Source organism: Carlito syrichta, unplaced genomic scaffold, assembly GCF_000164805.1.
Source record: "Carlito syrichta isolate Samal-C Ts95f unplaced genomic scaffold, Tarsius_syrichta-2.0.1 Scaffold308847, whole genome shotgun sequence".
In the NCBI taxonomy this organism is placed as follows: Eukaryota; Metazoa; Chordata; class Mammalia; order Primates; family Tarsiidae; genus Carlito; species Carlito syrichta.
The window spans coordinates 1,512,224-1,534,567 of record NW_007252943.1 but is presented as its reverse complement, the minus strand read 5'-3'; the positions used below and the strand labels follow the sequence as shown (position 1 = coordinate 1,534,567).

Here is a 22,344-nt window from a genome sequence, read left to right as displayed (position 1 = left end):
ACTGCACTCCAGTCTGGGTGACAGAGTGAGACTCCAACTCAAAAAAACCCCCCAAAAACAGTAAACTTTGCCTGATCTTATCTGAAACTTATACTTTGTGTGAGGTATTTTTAAACCTACCTGCTATTATATACATATTGTTTGAGTATCAAATCTAATTATATAGTGCCTTACTCCTTATTTTATTCTTTAACATAAACAACTACTAAAGAAGGCTGATTAAGTTTTTACAAGGGGTGTGGGAAGCAGCTAACAGATTATTTCCCTTTTCTAGTCACCCAATCAATGGCTAAAACCCACATACTGTCAGTAAACAGCCACTATGACATGCCATTATAAACTCTGGTGAGAACTGCTTATTTTCTGTGGCAAAACATAACAAGATGGCACCCTTCTGATTAGAGAAATTTTTGCAATCTTGGCAAATATCTGATATTCATTTTGTCCCCTGCCCAGGATTCAAATGGACCCCTTCAGGACCCAAGATGATGAGTGCACAAGGTAAAATATTTCTTTAAATACTTTTTCCTTCCCATGACAGATTAACTGTTTTGATCTTTCTTCAATGGTTACATTAAGTGCTAATAAAAAATGAAAGGTTTATATCTTCCCTAATATTCTCCTAGTGGGAACTTGCATATTACATAAGTAGGTCAAATTTCTAATTTTCTGCCTCAAATGCTGATCATGCAGACCTGAGATAAGAGCTATACCTGATGGACCAACAAGAGAGAGAAAAAAAAGATGAGAATTATACAGATGAACTCACGTACAAAGCCACCTTCCTCTAAAACTCCACAGAGCAGAGGAGGATGTAAAGTCTTCCTTAGAAAAGTCAACTACGCCGGGCTCGGTGGCTCAGCCTGTAATCCTGCGCCTTTGGGAGGCTGAGGTGAGTGGATTGCCTGAGCCCGCGGGTTCGAGACCCGCCTGGGCAGCGAGACCTCATCTCTACAATAAATCAAAAAATCAGCCGGGCGTGGTAGCGCATGCCTGTAATTCCGGCTACTCGGAAGGCTGAGGCGGAAGGATCGCTGGAGCCCAGCAGGTCGAGGCTGCGGTGGCCGGGAGCGGCCACTGCACTCCAGTCTGGGTGACAGAGTGAGACTCCAACTCAAAAAAACCCCCCAAAAACAGTAAACTTTGCCTGATCTTATCTGAAACTTATACTTTGTGTGAGGTATTTTTAAACCTACCTGCTATTATATACATATTGTTTGAGTATCAAATCTAATTATATAGTGCCTTACTCCTTATTTTATTCTTTAACATAAACAACTACTAAAGAAGGCTGATTAAGTTTTTACAAGGGGTGTGGGAAGCAGCTAACAGATTATTTCCCTTTTCTAGTCACCCAATCAATGGCTAAAACCCACATACTGTCAGTAAACAGCCACTATGACATGCCCATTATAAACTCTGGTGAGAACTGCTTATTTTCTGTGGCAAAACATAACAAGATGGCACCCTTCTGATTAGAGAAATTTTTGCAATCTTGGCAAATATCTGATATTCATTTTGTCCCCTGCCCAGGATTCAAATGGACCCCTTCAGGACCCAAGATGATGAGTGCACAAGGTAAAATATTTCTTTAAATACTTTTTCCTTCCCATGACAGATTAACTGTTTTGATCTTTCTTCAATGGTTACATTAAGTGCTAATAAAAAATGAAAGGTTTATATCTTCCCTAATATTCTCCTAGTGGGAACTTGCATATTACATAAGTAGGTCAAATTTCTAATTTTCTGCCTCAAATGCTGATCATGCAGACCTGAGATAAGAGCTATACCTGATGGACCAACAAGAGAGAGAAAAAAAAGATGAGAATTATACAGATGAACTCACGTACAAAGCCACCTTCCTCTAAAACTCCACAGAGCAGAGGAGGATGTAAAGTCTTCCTTAGAAAAGTCAACTACAATAATATTGACCAACACAGTTTGCAGTCACTGACTCAGTGCTCTAGGATTAAACGTATTGGCTGAAATGTTTCCATAAATATTGACCCTACCAGGAGATAAAACACACACCTATAGGCATTTCTAAGATTCATAGTGCCACCTGTGATGTAACACCAACACCCTTTAGCTTCTGAATCAATTTTTAAAATCTTATATAAACTTCTTGGTAACATAACAGCAAGGAAACATTTCCCTTTAAGTAACTTCTGGAAACCGAGGTGAAAGAGTTCAGCACATCAATCTCCTAACTCCCAGATAAAAGAGGGTTTCTCTTATCTTTGCAAAAAGAGACAATAATACCACAAACAGTCTGCCCAAAAGAAGTGGATTTTTTGGGGGGAGGGGGTAAGAATAATGAACAATACAAGGCTATTCTAGTTCATGTCACTTTTTATCACACTGAAAGTAAGATAGGTGACCCAAAAGGATAAATACATACTTTCTGGGAGGAAGGGAGGGAGGGAGGAAAAGCAGGCAAAGGATACAGTATACATATTAAGCTAAATTAACATGCCTCTTATAGAGTGGAAAGATGACACTTTTTGGGAAAACTGCCTTGATGTTTAATGGGACAGTTTCTAGTCCAATCTGCTTTAATCTCATACAATACTAGAGCTTCCGTATGGCCCCACAAATGGCTATTTTATTTGATACTCTACTAATTATAATCACATTTTAAACATACACACAGCATTTTTTTAAACATCATTTTTCAAGTCTATGAGAGAGAATACTATCTACTCAACATATTTGCTGAAAGAAAAGTAAACGCGAATGTAGACATAATGGAGCAAAACTCTGCTGACAATATTGTCAAGTCTGTAAACTTTTCTGTGAATTTTTTCTTATTTTAACTTGAGATAAAAAGATTATAAAATGGAAAGATCAAATTAAGGCTTGCAAGAGTGGGCATCTAGGGAGGAAGCAATTCCCTTTCATATGCTAAAAAGCCTGTTCATTTGACATAGTCAACCTCAGGTTAAGAGCTAGTCTATGTCCCACTTGGATGATGCCAATCCCACACCCCACCAGAGGAGCTGGCCTAGAGGAGCAGAGTTCTTAGCCTAGTCATTGTTCAAGGATCCTGCAGGAGAGAGACTTTTTTCTCCAAGTAGATTAAAGAGTAGCCATGGTTCTTCCTGTCCATTACAGCTTTAATGTTAAAGTTCATTAATGGAAAACTGCAATAAAAGGAACACAAGTATTTCTTTTGCTATCATTCTGCAAACAAGTCTTATATTAAAAGGTCACAAAGGATGTCCTTAAACAGGAAATCCTAAAAAAAAGGCAACAAACTTCCTTCCCTTCATACAAGGCACTTTAAACATTAAAAGCATAACCTCATGAAGAGAGTCACCTAAATATTCAAATAACTTCCAAATAAAATTATCTAAAGGCGATAACCATAGCCCAGATTACAGAGTTTAGCTTAAGGCATGATTTGACAGTTAGAAAAGATGAAGAACAAAAGGGAATCTCCTGCTCGTTGTTGCCACAGAAAGTGAACTCTTTCAAACTTCACAATATACTCGTTTGGAGCGTGAATGGTGTAATAACTAACAGAGGGGCATGTGGTAAACATTCTAAACTCTTTGAAGAAATGCAAATTCTGTCTAGTAATCTGAAGGTGTGATATGTTTTAACTCTCACAGTCTAACCAAAAGCAATGTGGAACTTGGCAGTAACTTTTCCACTCTGTTGATTGTGGACATCCCAGAACTCTACAGCCTGTGAGGATGATGAGGTGGAATGGGGATAATCACATATCCTTCATTTAATTTTTCTCTCCTTAAATACAAAAATGATCATGGTACTGCTTTCTTTTTTTTAATCTAAAGTTTATATTGAGTTTAACTGTTAATAGTCCTGTGTGGCTAAAGAGAAGTCTGTCCCAACCAGCTTACAAAGATTAAGTGATCTTTCATTTGTTATTACACCTACTTTTTGCAATCTGCTTCTTAGACTAATAGTTATCACAAAGCAATTTCTTAAGAAGAGTTTCTTCTCTCATTTAGATAGTTGTAGACCAACCCCTCTATACTGCTGTCTACCTCTAAATTACAACAACATCCTTTACCTGACCAAAATAATAGTCACCTGTAATATAAATCAAGACCAATTAATCAACCACTCAAGTCTTTATCTACTAAACCACATAATGGGTCTAATGCTAATCTTTAGATCTAATTTTCAAAGTACTAAAAAGAAAACAACCTGTTTACTGAAGAAGAGACAACTAATCTTTTTTCACTGTGCATTCCTATATAAAATATTTGGTCAGGTACCTTTAATATGTATATATTATTGCCAGGCGCAGTGGCTCATGTCTGTAATCCCAGCACTTTGGGAGGCAGAGGCAAGACGGTTGCCTAAGCCCACAGGTTCGAGACCAGTCTGGGCAATTTGGAGAGACCTCGTTTCTACAATAAATCAAAAAATTAGCTGGGTGTGGTGGTGTATGCCTGTAGTTGCAGCTACTTGGAAGACTGAAGAGGAAGAATCACCTGAGCCCAGCAGATTGAGGCTGCGGTAGCCATGTGCGTGCCACTGCACTCCAGATGGACAACTGGGTAAGACACTAACTTAAAAAAAAATTATATATTTGCTGTTTATAAACTATATGCATAAACTAATATGCATATATAATAAAATTTGCAAAATAGAGATTTTATAAGGTTGAGATAAAGAATTTTTGCTATTTTCTCCCCATACCTCAGACTGTACATTGTGTGCCCTTCATCAGAGACCACTAACATATTTTTTAAAAATATTCTTAAAATTATTTTAAAGATGTGGGGTACAATTCAGGGTTAGGTATACAAAAGGTCAGTATGCAGGTACCCTTGTTGATGAGGTATGCCCCTCCCCCCAGCAATTTCCCACTACTGTTAATCCCTTTCTCATAGTATTATGATAATCGTTCATGGTCCACGTATGAGTGAGAACATGTGGTACTCAGTTCTTTGTTTCTGTGATGGATCACTGAATATTATAGACTCTACGTCCATTCAAGTTGTTGCAAAGTTTATAATTTTGTCCTTCTTTATGGCTGCATGATATTCCATCATATATATGTACCACATTTTAAAAATCCAGTCCCCTTTCAATGGGCAGCATAGTTGGTTCCATATTTCTGCTATTGTGAATAATGCTGCGATACACATGAGTGTGCAGGTATCTTTTGTATAGAATGATTTGAGTCCCTCTGGGTATATTCCCAGAAGGGAGATTGTGGGGTAATATGGAATGTCGATTTTTAGATCTTTTAGGAATCGTCAAACTTTTTTCCACAGAGGCTGTACTAGTTTACACTCCCACCAACAGTGTAGAAGTGCTCCCTTTTCCCTCCATCCTCTCCAGCATCTGTTGTTTTTGAATTATTGATGATGGCCATCCTGACTGGAGTGTGGTTTTTTTGAGGGAATTGGATTCTCACTCCATCACTGGAGTGCAGTGGCATGCTCACGGCCACACCAGCGTCCTGCTGGGCTCCGGCGATCTTTCTGCATCAGCCTTCGAAATAACTGGAACTACTAAAGGCATGCACTACCACACCTGATTAATTTTTTTGATTATTGTAGAGATGAGGTCTCACCGTATTGCCCAGGCTGATCACAAATCCAAGGGCTCAGGAAATCCTCTCGCCTCAGTCTCCCAAAGTGCTAGGACTATAGGCTTGAGCCACAGCACCAGGCCTCAGTATGGTTTTAATTGTATTTCTTTGATGATTGGTGAGGCTAGCATTTTTTCATGTATCTGTTGGCTGCTTGCACATCTTCTTTTGAAAAGTGTCTATTCATATCTTTTGCCCACTTTTGAACAGGGCTTTTTTTTTTCCTTTCGTCATGTTTGAGTTCCTTGTAGATTCTAGATGTTAGGCTTTTGTCAGATATACGGTTGGCAGATATTTCTACCCATTCTGTGGGCTGTCTCACTGCTCTCTTGAAGGTTTCTATGGCTTTGCAGAAGCTTTTCAGTTTGATGAGGTTCCACTTGTCTATCTTATCTTTTATGGCATTGGCACTTGGGGTTTTGATCAGGAATTGGTTGCCAGTTTCAATTTTCATGAGGGTTTCTCCTGCATTTTCTAAGGTTCCTATAGTTTGGGGTTTTACATTTAGGTCTTTGATCCTTTTAGAGTTGATTTTTGTGTATGAGCACTGACCTATTCTAAGTAACCTTTTGCTAACACACATTAAGTTCAAGGCTGTTTTTGTTCCAACTTTGAATGGATAGATTGGGTGGGAAGGGGTTGGTAATATCTTACACTTAGGGTCTCACTCTATAGCTCCTACGAAATGGCACCACTGTAACAATTATTTACTGACCATCTATGCCTGAAGGCCCATGTGTGGTCTGTCTGTGAGATCCTTGGGAAAGCTCTTCATAGGAGAAGAATCACAGAGCACATGATAGAGGCATGAATCCAACTTTGGAAGAACCTAGACATAAAGGCTCCTTGACCTGCTGCCTGAATATGGTGGAAGTGCTAACAGTAAATCCTGCCCTGAGAGCTAAGATTGGAAGGAAAGAAGAAAGACTAAAGTATACTGTGCACCTGAAGCGTTGAACCTCAAATTAAAGGGCTCTGAATATGGTTTCAAGTTTCTGGGTAGAGTGGACAGACAGCTAGCTCTCTGACTTCCCGCTTGCTAATCAGAACAGTCTGACTCACTCCAGAGCACAGCTCTTTTCTGCCTCAGTGAAGCAGAGAAATCCACTCTACCTATTGGAGCTTGGGGATTGGACACAGGAGGGATAAGACCATGCCAGGACTATGTCACACATCCCTGCCTCATAGCTGGTCACTGGAGGTGAGTAAAATCAGGTTCCTTATAGCTTAGTGCCTGGATGCTACTTTGAAACTACACAAAGATGGGCCTGTTTGAGGTTCAACATCAAGCTATGAGTATTTAAAGGAGCTTAGGTTTCACAGTAAATTTGTACATGAAAATATCTGTGCTATTTCTGTTGGGGAGTTACAAGGACTTTTTAAGTTATGAAAAATACTCTTGACTATGACCTTTAGAAAAACAATATAATTATTGTGACTCTTCTAAATATAATCCTTGAGATATTTTAAATGACAGGCAGCATTATTAGAAAAGGCAAATATTGTTTAAAATAAATTAAGCTATAGGTTAAGGGAACAATGGACATGCTGAGTTCTCTTTAGAGAGCTATAAGATTCATGACTTCATGTTTAATTAAAATGTCACAGAAACACAAAGATGTTTTTGGAACTCGTGCATCTTAAAATAATAATTTCAGCATATCCACGACTTTAGGATGAATAAGAGAAAGTAATTTTCTAAAACTACTAGGATACTGTAATAGTCAAGTTAAAACTCTAATTTTCTATACTCAAACTTCTTTCCTCCTCCAGATTCTATCATGTAAACAGTATTTTTTTAAACAAAACCAAGACATAGACAAATTAGTCACATAGTACAAACTATACAATGATCTACATTTTGTTTCATGTCTTAATAACATTCTTCAAATATTAAGATGTATGAAAATTTGTCAGTTTTGTAGTCCACTCTCTTGGATCTAGCTGCCAGCATCAACTCAGTCAATCTGACCCCCAAGATCATCACTCTGACCTCTACTCACACTCTACTCCGAATACTAAGCACATAATACATCACTTCACAATTGATGGAAGAAATCAGAGTACCTGGGAAGCACACCAAGTTAGAACCAGTTGCTAACTTCTGTGAAGAATTCAGATAAGGTTGAATTCACATAAGAATGATGTACATACCTGTACCACAGGATCTTTTGGTTGGTGTGATTAACGAGACATGAGCTGTGTCTGTGCATGGCCCACCTAGAAACAGAAAGGCAGGCACATGAGTCAGGACATATCGTCTACATGCCCACAGGTGCTATCTCGAGTAAAGAGAAACCTACAAGGGAAAAGGTCAACCTAAAAATATACACAAGGAAGAATGGAAGGAAAGATGGTGGCAGTGGTGAGTTAATTCTAAGGACCTAATTTAGATCAGCAATTTAGTCAATAAAGATCCATAGCCTTTCTACACTATAGCATACTTTTAATAAAAAAGTCAAGTCTCACATAATTTAACAAGTTAAAGAATAAAATTTTAATAAGAATTCAGATCTAGAGCCGGGCTCGGTGGCTCAGCCTGTCATGCTGCGCCTTTGGGAGGCTGAGGTGAGTGGATTGCCTGAGCCCGCGGGTTCGAGACCCGCCTGGGCAGGTGAGACCTCATCTCTACAATAAATCAAAAAAATCAGCCGGGTGTGGTAGCACATGCCTGTAATTCCGGCTACTTGGAAGGCTGAGGCGGAAGGATTGCCGGAGCCCAGCAGGCCAAGGATGCGGTGGCTGGGAGTGGCCACTGCACTCCAGCCTGGGCAACAGAGTGAGACTCCAACTCAAAAAAAAAAAGAAAGAATTCAGATCTAGGTAAGAGGAAGTTACCTATAAGTTTGGGAAGATGAGTTCTTCCACAGAGCAATAAGCAGCAATACTCTCTCTTAATGCTGGTCTCAGTGGTCAACCTACCTTTGAATTTATTGAAAAACTACCCTTATTTAAAGGGGGAAACTTCCTAAGAAACAATAAACTGCTTGTCAGAAGAAATAAGGATCATTTAAATATATAAGGAAAGCATTGATGACTAAAGAAAAATATCTAGTCATAAGAAGTATGATGTGAAGAGGGTCTTTATGGAATCCTGTTGGGCCCAGAGATTGGATGCATAGGCGTAATTCAAGAACATGCATAAGATTTAGTTCATCAGTGGGTGATGACCTGAAAATAAGGTAATTTCATTCTGTAGAATCAGGACCATCGACATATTCTAAAGTTGACATTAATACATATCCCAAAAGCTGACATGCCCTACCTTCTGAAATAGGAAGCTACTATACAAATATAAAGGTCAGTGGTTCTTGATATGTCCTGGGAGGGGCGGTGGTGATGATCATGAGTGAACAGAACACATAGACAAATATTACACACGGATTTTGATAAGGCTCCCAGGTAAGTGGCACAGTGTATATCACCTATGATTTCAGTATCACTGAAGTTACTCACTGAAAAAGAAGGAAAGATGAAAGATCTCTGAGATCTGTTATTAGAATTTAAGCCACTAAGTCTCATGGGTTTAGAGATTTGGAGATCCCACCAAAGAAGTGCACCGTTAGCCCACTCTTTCCTATACCAAGGTCATAATGGCAGTACATGAAGTCCCCAACATATCAATGAGTACCGTTCTAACAGTGCAACTGTAAATCCAATTTAAGTCCAACGAAGCTAGCCTAAGTACCAAACTAACCAGATCAGCTTTATAGTAATGTGTATATTTAACCGACAATACTGACAACAGGTGGAGAGAAGTAACACACTTAAAATAATGCAGGTGTGCATCCTTAAAGTTCATAACTTCAAAGTTTGTATGTAGGGGACTAACTATAAACTTTAGTGAGTGTAAGACAACACTAGGGAAAATTTTAAAAGGGAGGAAAAGTCAAGTAAGTGCATTGCTAACATCAAAGAAACCTTAGCAAATACCTACTATGTGCCATCACAGAGAGTTTATAATCTTGTTAAGAAGACAATATTTATGTACATAAATAAAAAACAATGCATGACAGCAATAAATAGCTTGATGGAAAGTAGTCAAGTGCCAAAGAATATGTTAATAAATGCTGTACATTGTAACCAGGAAGAAGAACATTCATCACTGGCTGCCATCACTTGGAAATGCAAGAATTTGAAAATGAGGCAAGAATAAATTGGAGAGTCACAAGTTGAGGCAAGAATAAATTGGAGAGTCACAAGTTAGACCAGAGAACAGGGTACTTCAACTGAAATTTTTTCTACCAATGTCAAATTCATCAGAAAAAGTTTAACATATTGAAATTACATAGGCTCAGATGGACAACTGTGACATGAAAATAGGCAATATAAAGAGACCATTAGCCATATGCAAACCTATCACAGAACCCACCATCTTCAAGGATCCTCTGGGCATTGGCTTTTGTAACTCCCTAAAATGCTGTAACTTCTGCCCCCATGTAAGGTTTTTTGTTATTGCTGTTGTTAATTGAAGCAGATATAATTCTTATATCTGAAAAAGTATAGGCTTTTTTAAAAGACTCAGTTTAAGTCCAGCAACTACTCCCTACTTGCTGAGAAATTTTGGATAAATGACCCTCAGTTTCTTCAACAGAAAAAAAAAAATGGGGAAGAGTAAAATTTGCCAGAAGTTACACACAAAGAACTATCTGCACAAAAAGCTTCATAAACTATAAACACCAGTTTATGTTTCCAAGGATCAAGAAACACACTGTTACCTACTCCTGGGTCCTATGTGGACAGTGAACATTTAATAATGCTCATCAAATGACTGCTGAAACTGTTTAAGTAATGCACATTTTTGTAAAATATTTTTATTGAGGGATAACATAAAAAAATGAAAATATCAGAATTGAAAGGGTAATGCCAAAATAGAATTATTGAATGGAATAATCTTAAGCTAGAGTGCAGTCATTTTGACACTGCCTAGTTCTATCATATTCTCTTAACATTCTCAGAAGTAGCTACTGATAATTGTTTTCCAACCCCCACTCCATTTGGACCATAAGGTCTAAATATTGCAACATTCCCAACATCCAGAAAGTTCTGGGGATCACTTTAAAAATATAGATTCCCAGGCCCTGACTCTGGAAATTTTAATGCAACAGGTTGGAGAAGGCATAGGAGAAAATTAGTGTATCTTTCTAAACCAGCTGAACACATTGTAAATATCCCCCCTCATGTAAATATTAACAGTTCAGTTCATTCCAATTTCTGATAATATTTTCTTTAACCACAACTCAATGTATGTCCAGGATTACCAAGTTCCTATAAAATAGTGAGCTGCAGAAACCATAAGAGTCAATAATGGTTTAAATACCAAAATACCTGTTTTAGAGGACAGAAAATAATCCATCTGTAAAATTACAAGGGAGAAATTGTCAAATTAAAACCTTTAAAGAAATTTGGTTGGGACTCATGAATTAACATCCCATGTTTACAAATGTCCTAGATGATTGTCAAATAAGAGAATCTTCACAGCATCTTTAGGGTGAGAGTTCATTCATTCAAAATTTTCCAGTGAATTAATTTCTGTAGGTTTTGGCAAATACGCAAATAACTTTAAGGCTACCTGGTATAACTCAACATGCATCATCATGAAAGCATTCTCCAGAGAGCTTGTTAAACTAACAACCCAATCCAATGTATTCACCACATTAAAGTACAAATAGAACCATAGCTGAGCCAAGACAAATTGACAGCAAAAGCAACTGGCAGTGATAATATATCCCAGGTTTGATAATTGGGCAATATTATAAACAGAGAGCTTAGAATTAAGTTTGGTCTGGCAGACTACAACCTATGAAGCACTTTAAAATCCAGAACAGAAGCCTATCAGCACCACATATATATTCTACACTAATTGCACTGAGATCCAAAACACCCATACTCTCAAATAAAAAAAAAGAGTCCAACATCTACCCTTACATAATTACAGATAACTTCAAATCAACTCTGTTAGAATAAATGAGGGAAATTAAGGGTCACTCAAAGGAAATCTTTTTAGGGTTCTGTTCACAATAAAAATATAACATGGGTGTCATGGTTACAGCAAACAAAATAGTTTTGAGAGTTGATTGTAAAGGGTCAAAGTCAGGGCATCTGCTCCATCAAAAGAATAGAGTTGCTTTTTTTTCCTGGACTTGCTAATTTCTGAGAGAGAGGCTGGCATATGTCCCTATAAATCACTGTAAACTCTATTCTGATTGTTAGTCCTTGTAGCCTACATCAGTGGCAAATAGTATAAAAAATGAGTTTTGGGTTTTTTAATATTTTAAAAAATATAGTTTCTTGCTTAACATGATAGATTCTGTGGGGATTCTGAACCAGATGATATAAAGATTAACCAATCTGAAGTAACTTTTAGCCAATCATAATGCGTGCTTTTTGCTTTGTTTTGCTAAAGCAAATTAAGTAAATGAATTTTTTTCAAGTTTCTTCATTATCTGAAGATCTTTAATAAAAGACTAGGATTTTGCATTTGATGTTAGATTCAGATAACTTTTTCCTTAAGAAATATCAAGTTTCAACAATTTAAACTTTGGAATATGCAAGTGAATAAACTGTGGAAGCTGTAGCTTGTGACTAGAGAAGACTGACTATTCCATCTTTTCTTCTAGGGATGTTTCTATTCTTGTATCAAGGGTATAATGTATAATGCAGCACTATGGATCGCATTTGCAATTCCACATGAAAGGCATGAAATTCCATTCTTCAGCTGTAGTCCCAACAAAGCAAAAATCTTTACAGCATTTACAATAGGAAAGTGGATTTTCATGGAGGAAACAGTACTAATTCATCCCTGTAAATGTTAAAGACTTGAGTCAAGCCTGCATACTTACTTCACTATAACCAGCAAAAACGAGACTAAATAAAGATACCCCATTCACAATCCACACTCACAATTCAAACAGTGGTAGCAGAAATCTTAAAAATTTTCAGCCTCCTATAGTTACTGAACATGTCAAAACACCCTGAGCTACTTACTCAGACAGCAGTCAATCCCAGAGACAAGTTGAAGACTATGACTCAAGAAGAAAATAGAGAACACTAGATTACAGGACTCTTCCATTTAGTCTAGCAATCTCTTAACACAGTCAAAATCCAAGGCTGAGTAAACACTGATAAAACAGTATTTCTCCTTAACCTTGAAATAGACATCAACAATCTACTCTGAAAGATTTGTTAAAATAGCTGTGATGACTGGCTATTTTTGGTTCCTAGTTCCACTACTCCTCACTGGCTACAGTCAGATCATATGCTAAAAACACATCAATTAAAAATAAAAACTCAGCCGGGTCCTGTGGCTCATGCCTATAATCCCAGCACTTTGGGAGGCCGAGGTGAGAGGACTGCCTGAGCCCACAGGTTTAAGACCAGCCTGGGCAACTTGGTGAGACCTCATCTCTACAATAGATCAAAAAATTAGCTGGACGTGGTGGTATGTGCCTGTAGTTCCAGCTACTTGGAAGGCTGAGGCAGAAAGATCACCTGAGCCCAGCAGGTAGAAGCTGCGGTGGCCATCATCATGCCACTGCACTCCAGCCTGGGTAACAGAGTGAGACTCCGACTCAAACAAAACAAAACAAAACAAATCTCACTGTCAAGGAATCAGACAGCTAAAATTTGCCAGAAACTTAATAATCAAACAAATATTCCACCAACAGTCCTTTCACGGTAACTACAAAACACGAATACACAAAAATGGCCACTCTTTTGCAGATTTGTAACACTTCAATTTTCTTGCTTAACCTACACGACATTTACATAACAGTATCTAACTAATTTCCAACTAAAGGCACTGTTGGTTAATTAGAAATGCGTCATTCTTTTTTTACCAGTCTGTCAATCCACTCTATCATAAGCTGTATACTGTTTACCTTTGCAGCAACTCACTTTTCCAGGCTCATAGTTCTAAAGGTAATTTTGAACAACATATTCAAGAGTTATAATTCTCTCCCCTCTGTAGAGATCTGGAATATCTTATCAAGAATTTCTTTGATGAGACAACTCAAAAAACAAAACAAAAACTATGCAATGAACATAGTGAAATACTACACTTTCCTGATGTGTTTGTGTTAAGAATGTAAAATTATCTTTAAAAATTTCAAATAATCTATATTTCTTCAGCAGCAAAATATTCCTTCTTTAAAAGTCTTCAGTATATACATGGGTATTTAAAACAGTAAAGAACTGATGGTAATAAATGAATATCAGGTACATATTAGAATGCATGAAGATAACAAATCATCTCTTCAGAAAAGAAAATCCTATCCTACTTCACCCTAATCCTGTAATTCATGAATTATTTTAACCATAAAAGACACACCTATCTATATAATTGAGTCCAGGAAGCACCATTAATTAAAAACAAAGATACATAAAGATATGAGTGGTAATCTAGGTTTACAGACAACCTTCAGAATAGGTAATAGCCCTCTCATTTCTCCAAACAAAACATCCAAATTAAACTATTTACAAATGCTTAGATTTTACAGAATCTAAGCGTTAATCTCCCAGAGTTAGAAGTGCTAACCCTAACTCAGTACTTGATCTTTTACACCTTTAGATCTAAATTGGGAATTTATGAGAAGGGGATTTTCAAAACAGGTCAGAACTTGATATTGGTATCGTATCTATTTTGTCCACAAACACAATTTCATTACCATTCCACCTTAACTCCTCTAAACAAATACAGGCAGGCCTTGGAGGTACTGTGGGTTTGGTTCCAGACCACCACTGTAAAGTGAATATTGTAATAAAGTATGAGTCACAAAATTTTTTTGTTTCCCAGTACATACAAATGTTTACACTATACTGTAGTTAATTAGGTGTGCAATAGCACATGTCTATGAAGGGACATAAAATGAAGTTAATATAGCCAAAGTGCAGTCATTTTAACATTGCTTAGGTTTGTCATATTTTTCTAGTAGTTCACTTAAATTTAATCAAGGACAGAACCAGTTTCTCAGGTGGCTGCAGATAACTGCTTTACAATCCCCTCCCCAGTGTGTTTTGTAAACAAGTTAACCTAATGTAACCTTCATGATACAGATCCCATCACCATGGCAACAGTCATGTGACTGACCCACCCATCTGCCAGCTGTCCATCACCTGACATAACCTGTGCTTACCTGCCCCTTTATGATGACATGAAGGAGGCCACCACCCAATCACCTTAACCACCTCTACCTCTCTCTCTTCCTCCTCCTTCCCTCTTTCTCTTAAAATAAGACCACAAACTTTGCCATGCTGAGTGACCCTTCCTTTCAAGAAAGATTTCTATGTAGCATGTGATGCTGTTTGATAGCATTTTACCCAAAGTAAAACTTGTTACAAATTGGATTCAAGCCTCTCAAACCTTGCCACTATTTATCAACTAAGTTTATGTGATATTCTAAATTATTTGTTGTCATTCTACAATGTTCACAGCATCTTCCCCAGAGTAGATTCCACCTCAAGAAACTGCTTCATTTGTTCATCCATAAGCAGTAACTCCTCATCCACTAAAGCTTTACCATTATATTTACAACAATGTACCATTATATTTACACGAATCACAACAATTCATGTCTTCAGGCTCCACTTCTAATTCTAGTTCTCTTGCTATGTCTACTACACCTGCAATTATTTCCTCCACTGAAGTCCTGAACCTTTCAAAATCATCCACAAGGGTTGGAATCAATTTCTTCCAAACTATTGTTAATGTTTGTTAAGGCCGTCTCCCTTTCTTTAACCTCCTCTCATGAATCACAAATGTTCCTAATGGCATCTAGAATGGTGATTCCTTTCCAGAGGATTTTCCATTTACTTTGGCCAGATCTATCAGAGGAATCATCATCTACGGCAGTTATAGTCTTATAAAATGTAGTTATTAAATAATAAGACTTGAAAGTTAAAATTACTCTTTGATCCATGGCCTGTGGAATGAATGTTGTATTAGCAGGCATGGAAACAACATTCATCTCCATCAGAGCTCTTGGGTGACCAGATACATTATCAATGAGCAGTAATATTTTGTTTTTGTTTTTGTTTTTTGAGTTGGAGTCTCACTCTGTCACCCAGACTGGAGTGCAGTGGCATGTTCCCAGCCACCGCAGCCTTGACCTGCTGGGCTCCGGCAATCTTTCTGCCTCAGCCTTCCAAGTAGCCAGAACCAGAGACATGTGCTACCATGCCCGGTTAATTTTTGATTTTTATTGTAGAGACAAGGTCTCGCCAAGTTGCCAGGGTGGGTCTCGAACCCACGGGCTCAGGCAATCCACTCGCCTCGGCCTCCCAAAGTACTGGGAATACAAGCTGAGCCACTGAACCCAGCTGAGCAGTGATATTTTGAAAGGAATCTTTTTTTTTCTTTGAGAAGTAGGTCTCAACAGTGCACTTAAAATATTCAGTCAGTAATGCTATAAACAGATGTGCTGTCATTCAGTTCCATTTACAGAACAAAAGCAGAGTAGACTTCACATAATTCTTAAGGGCCCTACGACTTTCAGAATGGAAACTGAGCAATGGCTTCAACTTAAAGTCACCAGCTTTATTAGTCCTTAACAAAAGAGTCAGCTTGCCCTTTGAAGCCACATACTGACTTCTCTCTAGCTATAAAAGTCCTAGATGCCAGCTTCTTCCAATATAAGACTGTTTCAACCACCCTTAAAATCTGTTGTTAGTGTAGTCACCTTCGTCAGTGATTTTATTTTTTTATTTTTTTTATTTTTTTGAGTTGGAGTCTCACTCTGTCGCCCAGACTGGAGTGCAGTGGCCGCTCCCAGCCACTGCAGCCTCGACTTGCTGGGCTCCGGCAATCCTTCTGCCTCAGCCTTCCAAGTAGCTGGAACTACAGGCACGCACTACCAACCCGGCTGATTTTTGATTTATTGTAGAGATGAGGTCTCGCCAAATCGCCCAGGCGGGTCTCGAACCCGCAGGCTCAGGCAATCCACTCACCTCAGCCCCCCAAAGGCACAGGATTACAGGCTGAGCCACCGAGTCAGCTTCGTCAGTGATTTTAACTAGTTACATCTGGAAAACTTGCTGCAGTTTCTCCATCAGCACTTGCTGCTTCACCTTGCACTTTTATGTCATGGAGATTCCTTATTTCCTTAACCTCATGAAGCTTCCAACTTTTCTTCTGCAACTTTCTCACTTTTCTCAGCCTTTAAAGAATTGAAGAGAATTAGGGCCTTGCTCTGGATAAGGCTTTAGCTTAAAGGAATACTGTGGCTTGTTTTGATCTTCTATCCAGACCACGAAAATTTTCTCCATATCAGCAATAAGGCTGTTTCCCTTTCTTACCAGATTAACACATTTAATTTCACAATTTGGTTAACTAGTTAGTATAAGAGGTCTAACTTTTGGTCTATTTTGGCTTTTGACATACTTTCCTCACTAAGCTTAAACATTTCTAACCTTTTGATTTAAAATGGGAGACATGAGACTCTTCTTTTCATTTGAACGTTTAGAGGCTCTTGTAGGGTTATTAATTGGCCTAATTTCAATATTGTTATGTTTCTGGAAATGGGGAGGCCTGATGAGAGGGAGAGAAATGGGGGAATAGCTGGTTAGTGGAGCAGTCAGAATACACACACATACCGAGTATATTCATGATGCCCTAAAACAATAATAGTAACATCAAAAACCACTGGCCACAGATCACTATAACAGATATAGTATAATGAAAAAGTTTGAAATATTGCAAGAATTATCAAAATGTCACATAGGGACACCCAGCGAGCACATGTTATTGGAAAAATGGCACTGACAGATTTTCTCAATGCAGGATTGCCACAAATCTTCACTATGTGAAAAAAACAGTATCTGCAGAGTGCAATAAAGCAGAGCGCAATAAAGCAAGGCATGCCCGAACAATGCTGGGCAGTTCTGCAAATATGGTGTGTATCTGTGTGTGCTTATTATTAGCCTATTTGCTCAATAGAAGTAAAATGAAAATCCTCCCACACCACCTTTCCCAGAGAACAACAGTTAAGAGCAAACTGAAATTAGGAATGCTTTCCATTTACCCAGTACTGACAAACTCTTTAAAGACAAAGAGTGCACTTCCCTGCTGTTGCCAGGAGATGGAATGCCATCTCCTGATCCAGCAACGGCATTAATGGAATGAGCCTCAGAGGGAGTAGAGTCTCACTCATCTTGGCAATCTAACACATTAGATATTCAAAATATGCTTTTCACTACCGAATGAAAATAACCCAGGCCAAAAGCAATTACTGTATATAACTAGCTATTCAGAAATGTAATTAATAAATATAAGTATGATAACTTTCATCATACTTACATGTTGATCTAGCATAGTAGTTCTCAAACTTTTTGGTCTTGGTATCTTGTTATAGTTAAAAATTGAAGACACTAAACACTTCTGTTTATATGGGTTGTATCTATTAATACTGATACTATATGAAATTAAAACTAAGAAAAATATTAAATGCTTTCATTTAACAATAGCAAAATAATTATGCGTCAACATAAAAACATTCTTTTGTAAAAAAATAACTATCAATTAAAAAATAGTGAGGCCAGGCGCAGTGGCTGAAGCCTGCAATCCCAGCACTTTGGGAGGCCGAGGTGAGAGGACTGCCTGAGTCCAGGTGTTCGAGATCAGTCCGGCCAACTTGGTGAGACCTTGCCTCTACAATATATCAAAAAATTAGCTGGATGTGGTAGTGCATGCCTGTAGTTCCAACTACTTGGAAGGCTGAGGTAGAAGGATCCCGAGTCCAGCAGGTCGATGCTGGGGTGGCCGTGAGCGTGCCACTGCACTCCAGCCTAGACAACAGTGAGACTTTGATTTAAAAAAAAAAAAAGGAAAATATTATGAAATAACAGAGGCTATGAATACAAAAATGTCAAGTCACACAGTCATTTCTTTGGCATTGGTAGCTCTGAATTTCTAAAGAGATAAGTTTACAAGCATAATTAAAATATATTCACGTAACGTTGAAATGACTACTTCAACACATTTGAAGAGATGTCCCATTATAATATTTTCAACCAAACCCTTTTGTTGTAAAGCTTTGATTTAGTCTAAAATCAGCACAATGTCACCTACTACCTGTACGTACACAAATAAAAGTAATGACAAATGCAAAAGGCTAAAGATGTGTGAAATGTGACCTTTACTTTCACAGAAGTACAGAGTCATCTAATAAGAACATTTAGGAAAAAATCTGTATTTGTGGGGTGGAAGGAGGTGCTTGAAAACCTAGTCTGAATATCAACAACTATAATCACATAGATGACTGAGAAAATCTTTATGAGAAACTAATCTTTCAGATTTGCAGACTTCTTAAGGAACCCTTGAAATTGAGTATTAAAAGTTTGCTAGTATTCTCTTTTGCAAAGGGGAATTCTAAAAGAGAAATTGAGGTGATAAAATAAATACCTATAAGCAAAAATTGTTATTTTGCAACAGACAGGTGGCTATTTGTATGAAAGAATGAAAGAGAGTGAGAGGGTAAGAGAGTGAGAGAGTGAGTGAGTGAGAGAAAGACTGACTCTGACTCCCATTATTCTAAAAGTCTAAGATGAGCTGTTAGCACCACAAGGCACCCAAATTTCAAAATTTGGAGGAGCCACTGCCTTTTTGAGTTGCTTTACCTTGGGATTACTGTATGATATAGAAAATAATAAAATAATATTAAGTAGCTATTTAAAAATCAGGTACAAGCAAGTGAGAAGTCACATAAAATAGGTTTCCAAAAGCAACAAAAATTAAAAACAAAACTTTTCTAAATATCTAAATCAGTAAGCATTTATTGAATATTGTGCCAGCACTGTATGAGGTACTCTGAGACAGAGCAAAGCAGCATAAAGTCCCTGCTAATTTTGGGCTTAGCATCTCAATTTGTGCAGAGTGGTAACAGTCTCATGTCAAAAAGTACATAATAAAAGACAATATGTGGGCCAGGTGCAGTGGCTCACGCCTGTAATCTCAGCACTTTGGAAATCCAAGGTGAGAGGATTGCTTGAGGCCCAGGGGTTTGAGACCAGCCTGGGCAACTTGGAGAGACTTCATCTCTGAAATAAATAAAAAAATTATACAGGTGTAGTGGTATGCACCTGTAGTCCCAGCTACTTGGAAGTCTGAAGTGGAAGGGTTGTCTGAGCCCAGCAGGCTGAGGCTGCAGATAGCCATGAGTGTGAGACTGTACTCCAGCCTGGGCGACAGAGTGAGACTCTGACAAAAAAAAAAAAAAAAAGACAATATGTGACTAGATGGTTACAGAAAAGAAGTACAGAAATTCCTTAGAGGAAGCAACCACTGAGATGAAATAATTCTGAGAGGGGCCTCACAGGGCATGAATAAAAATAGTAATATAAGGAATGTCATGATGTCTTCTGGAAGACAGCAAGGGTCTGGTATAACTCAGTGCTGAGTGTCATTGCTGGGAGGGGTAGACAGGTCAGACACACTGAGGGTCTAGCTTATGAGAAAAGATGTCTTATACAAGATTAAGAATCTGAATGACCATATAGGTAATGAAGAATCAATGAACAAATATGCCTTTTAAATGTGCTATCAATGGGAAATTTTTCTGATAGGCTTACGGAATAGGAAGAAATCAGAAGTAAAAACAGTCAGGAGATTGTTACTACAATCCTATGAAAACACAATGGTGGCAGTAACAACTTCCCAATCTTCAATATTTTTCCACTGAGCCAATTAGAGGAACATATATAAAGACAAATTAAAGACTATAAATAATACCAATAATTTGGGTACCTGAAACTATATATATAGTGCTGCAAACTAAAGAGCCTTCTTCTATGGAAAAAATTTTAAAAATAAGACCACTATGTATAATTTTATTCCAATAGGTTTAGAAACTGAGATGAAATGGATATTTTGTAATAAATATTAACTGCCAAGACTGAGTTAAAATGAGGCAGACAACATAAGTATCCCAATAGTCATATAAGAAGCCAATAAGTTCCAAGACTTATTCGAAAAAAGTTATCAGGTTAGTGAATTTTATGAATAGGTTTTCTTCAAGCTTTCAAAGAATAGGTATGTCACACAGTAACAGAAGATAAGATACAAAGTTGCCTCAGAGCACAGGAAAAGATGAAAAGTTTTCTCTAAGATTAAACTAATAGCAAAAGCAGACAGGAATAGCATGCCCACCAAGCATAAACATGCACACATAAAATTACTTCTCTGGTTGAGAAAAAATATATAACATTTTCAATAAAATTAGCATTTTGAATCCAGCAGTATACTGAAAGAACTACTATAATTTATTCAAGGAATGCAAAGATGGTTTAACACTGTAAGTCTATTAAATTAAGAGATTACATATTAAAGGAGAAATACCATATGATCATCTCAACAGATACTGAAAAACTATTTTTTAGAATTCAACACCCATCACTCACTAAAAACAAAAGCAATGAGCAAACTATAAAGAAAAGAGTTTCCTTAACTAATAAAGAATACATACAAGAAACCTACAACAAATATCGTATTTGTGGATAACTATTTCAAAAATTAATGTAGTTGGATGAGTCAGGAATATTTTTAAAAATCTATAAAGCTGCAAAGAAGAAATCTGAGCAAGAAATGTGTAAGGGCTATTTTAAGAAAACGGCAATTCTTTATTCAAGAACACACACAAAGGTTTGAATAAATGAAGACAAACCATAATCCTATATGAGAAGACCCAAGAGTGTATAAAATGTCAATTATTCTTAAATAAACCTATATATTCAATATAATAAAAAATCAAAATCATATTGATTTTTTTTTTAATTGTAGAGATGAAGTCTTGTCAAGTTGCCCAGGTGGGTCTCGAATCCGCGAGCTCAGGCAATCCACTCACCTCAGCCTCCCAAAGCGCGGAATTATAGGCTGAGCCACCAAGTCCGGCTCCAATTTTTAACAGAACTTCACAAGCTAAATATAAAATTCATTAAGAGAAAATATAAAAAGAATAGTCAACAAAATTTAGAAAAGGATAAACTAAGGGGACAAGCTCTATCAGACAGTAATATATACCACAAAGTTACATTTCAGTTTCAAGAATATACAAGTAGACCAATGAAACACAATAAAGAACCTATAAACAGATCTATGTTTATATAATAGTAATGGCACTTCAAATCAGAACTATTTGGTAAATAATTTTGAGATAACTGGTTATCCATTTTTAAAAAAAATTAATAAACTATACTTCATAGCATACCCAGAATAAATTCTAGATGGGTTCAAGAGCTAAATACAGAAAAAGATAAACTATAAAAATATTTAAAATATATAGAAAAATCTTTTTATACCCCTGTGAAAGTCATCTAAGAAAGACAGAAACCTAAAAGACAAAAGACCAATAGTCTTGCATTAAAATTTTTAAAATTGGCCAGGTGCAGTGGCTCACACCTGTAATCCCAGCACTTTGGAAGGCTGAGATGGGAGGATTGTTTGGGCTCAAGAGTTCTAGACCAGCCTAACAACAAGATGCCATTTCTACAAAAAGCTAAAAAAAAAAAAAAAATTAGCCAGGCATGGTGGCACAAACCTGTAGTCTCAACTACTCAGGAGGCCTGAGCCCAGGGGATTGAGGCTGCAGTGAGCCATGGTTGTGCCACTGCATTCCAGCCTGAGCAACAAAGTGAGACTCTGATTTAAAAAATAAAAATAAAAAATTTTCTAATGAAATACAAGGTACCCAAATCAAAATTAAAAGCCAAGTAGCAAGCTGGGCACCGTGGCTGAAGCCTGTAATCCCAGCACTTTGGGAGGGTGAGGCAAGATGATTGCC

General features: G+C 37.5%; 1 protein-coding gene across 1 annotated transcript in view; it reads right to left on the bottom strand.

Moving 5' to 3' along the window:
* ZFAND3 (zinc finger AN1-type containing 3) overlaps positions 1 to 22,344 on the bottom strand; it is a gene marked incomplete at its 5' end in the record, with an annotated part of 85,787 nt that overhangs the window by 55,162 nt on the left and 8,281 nt on the right. The window contains one exon of the mRNA XM_008066159.1: positions 7,730 to 7,795. Coding sequence (XP_008064350.1) covers positions 7,730 to 7,795 — 66 coding nt within the window. The remainder of the gene's footprint in view (positions 1 to 7,729; positions 7,796 to 22,344) is intronic.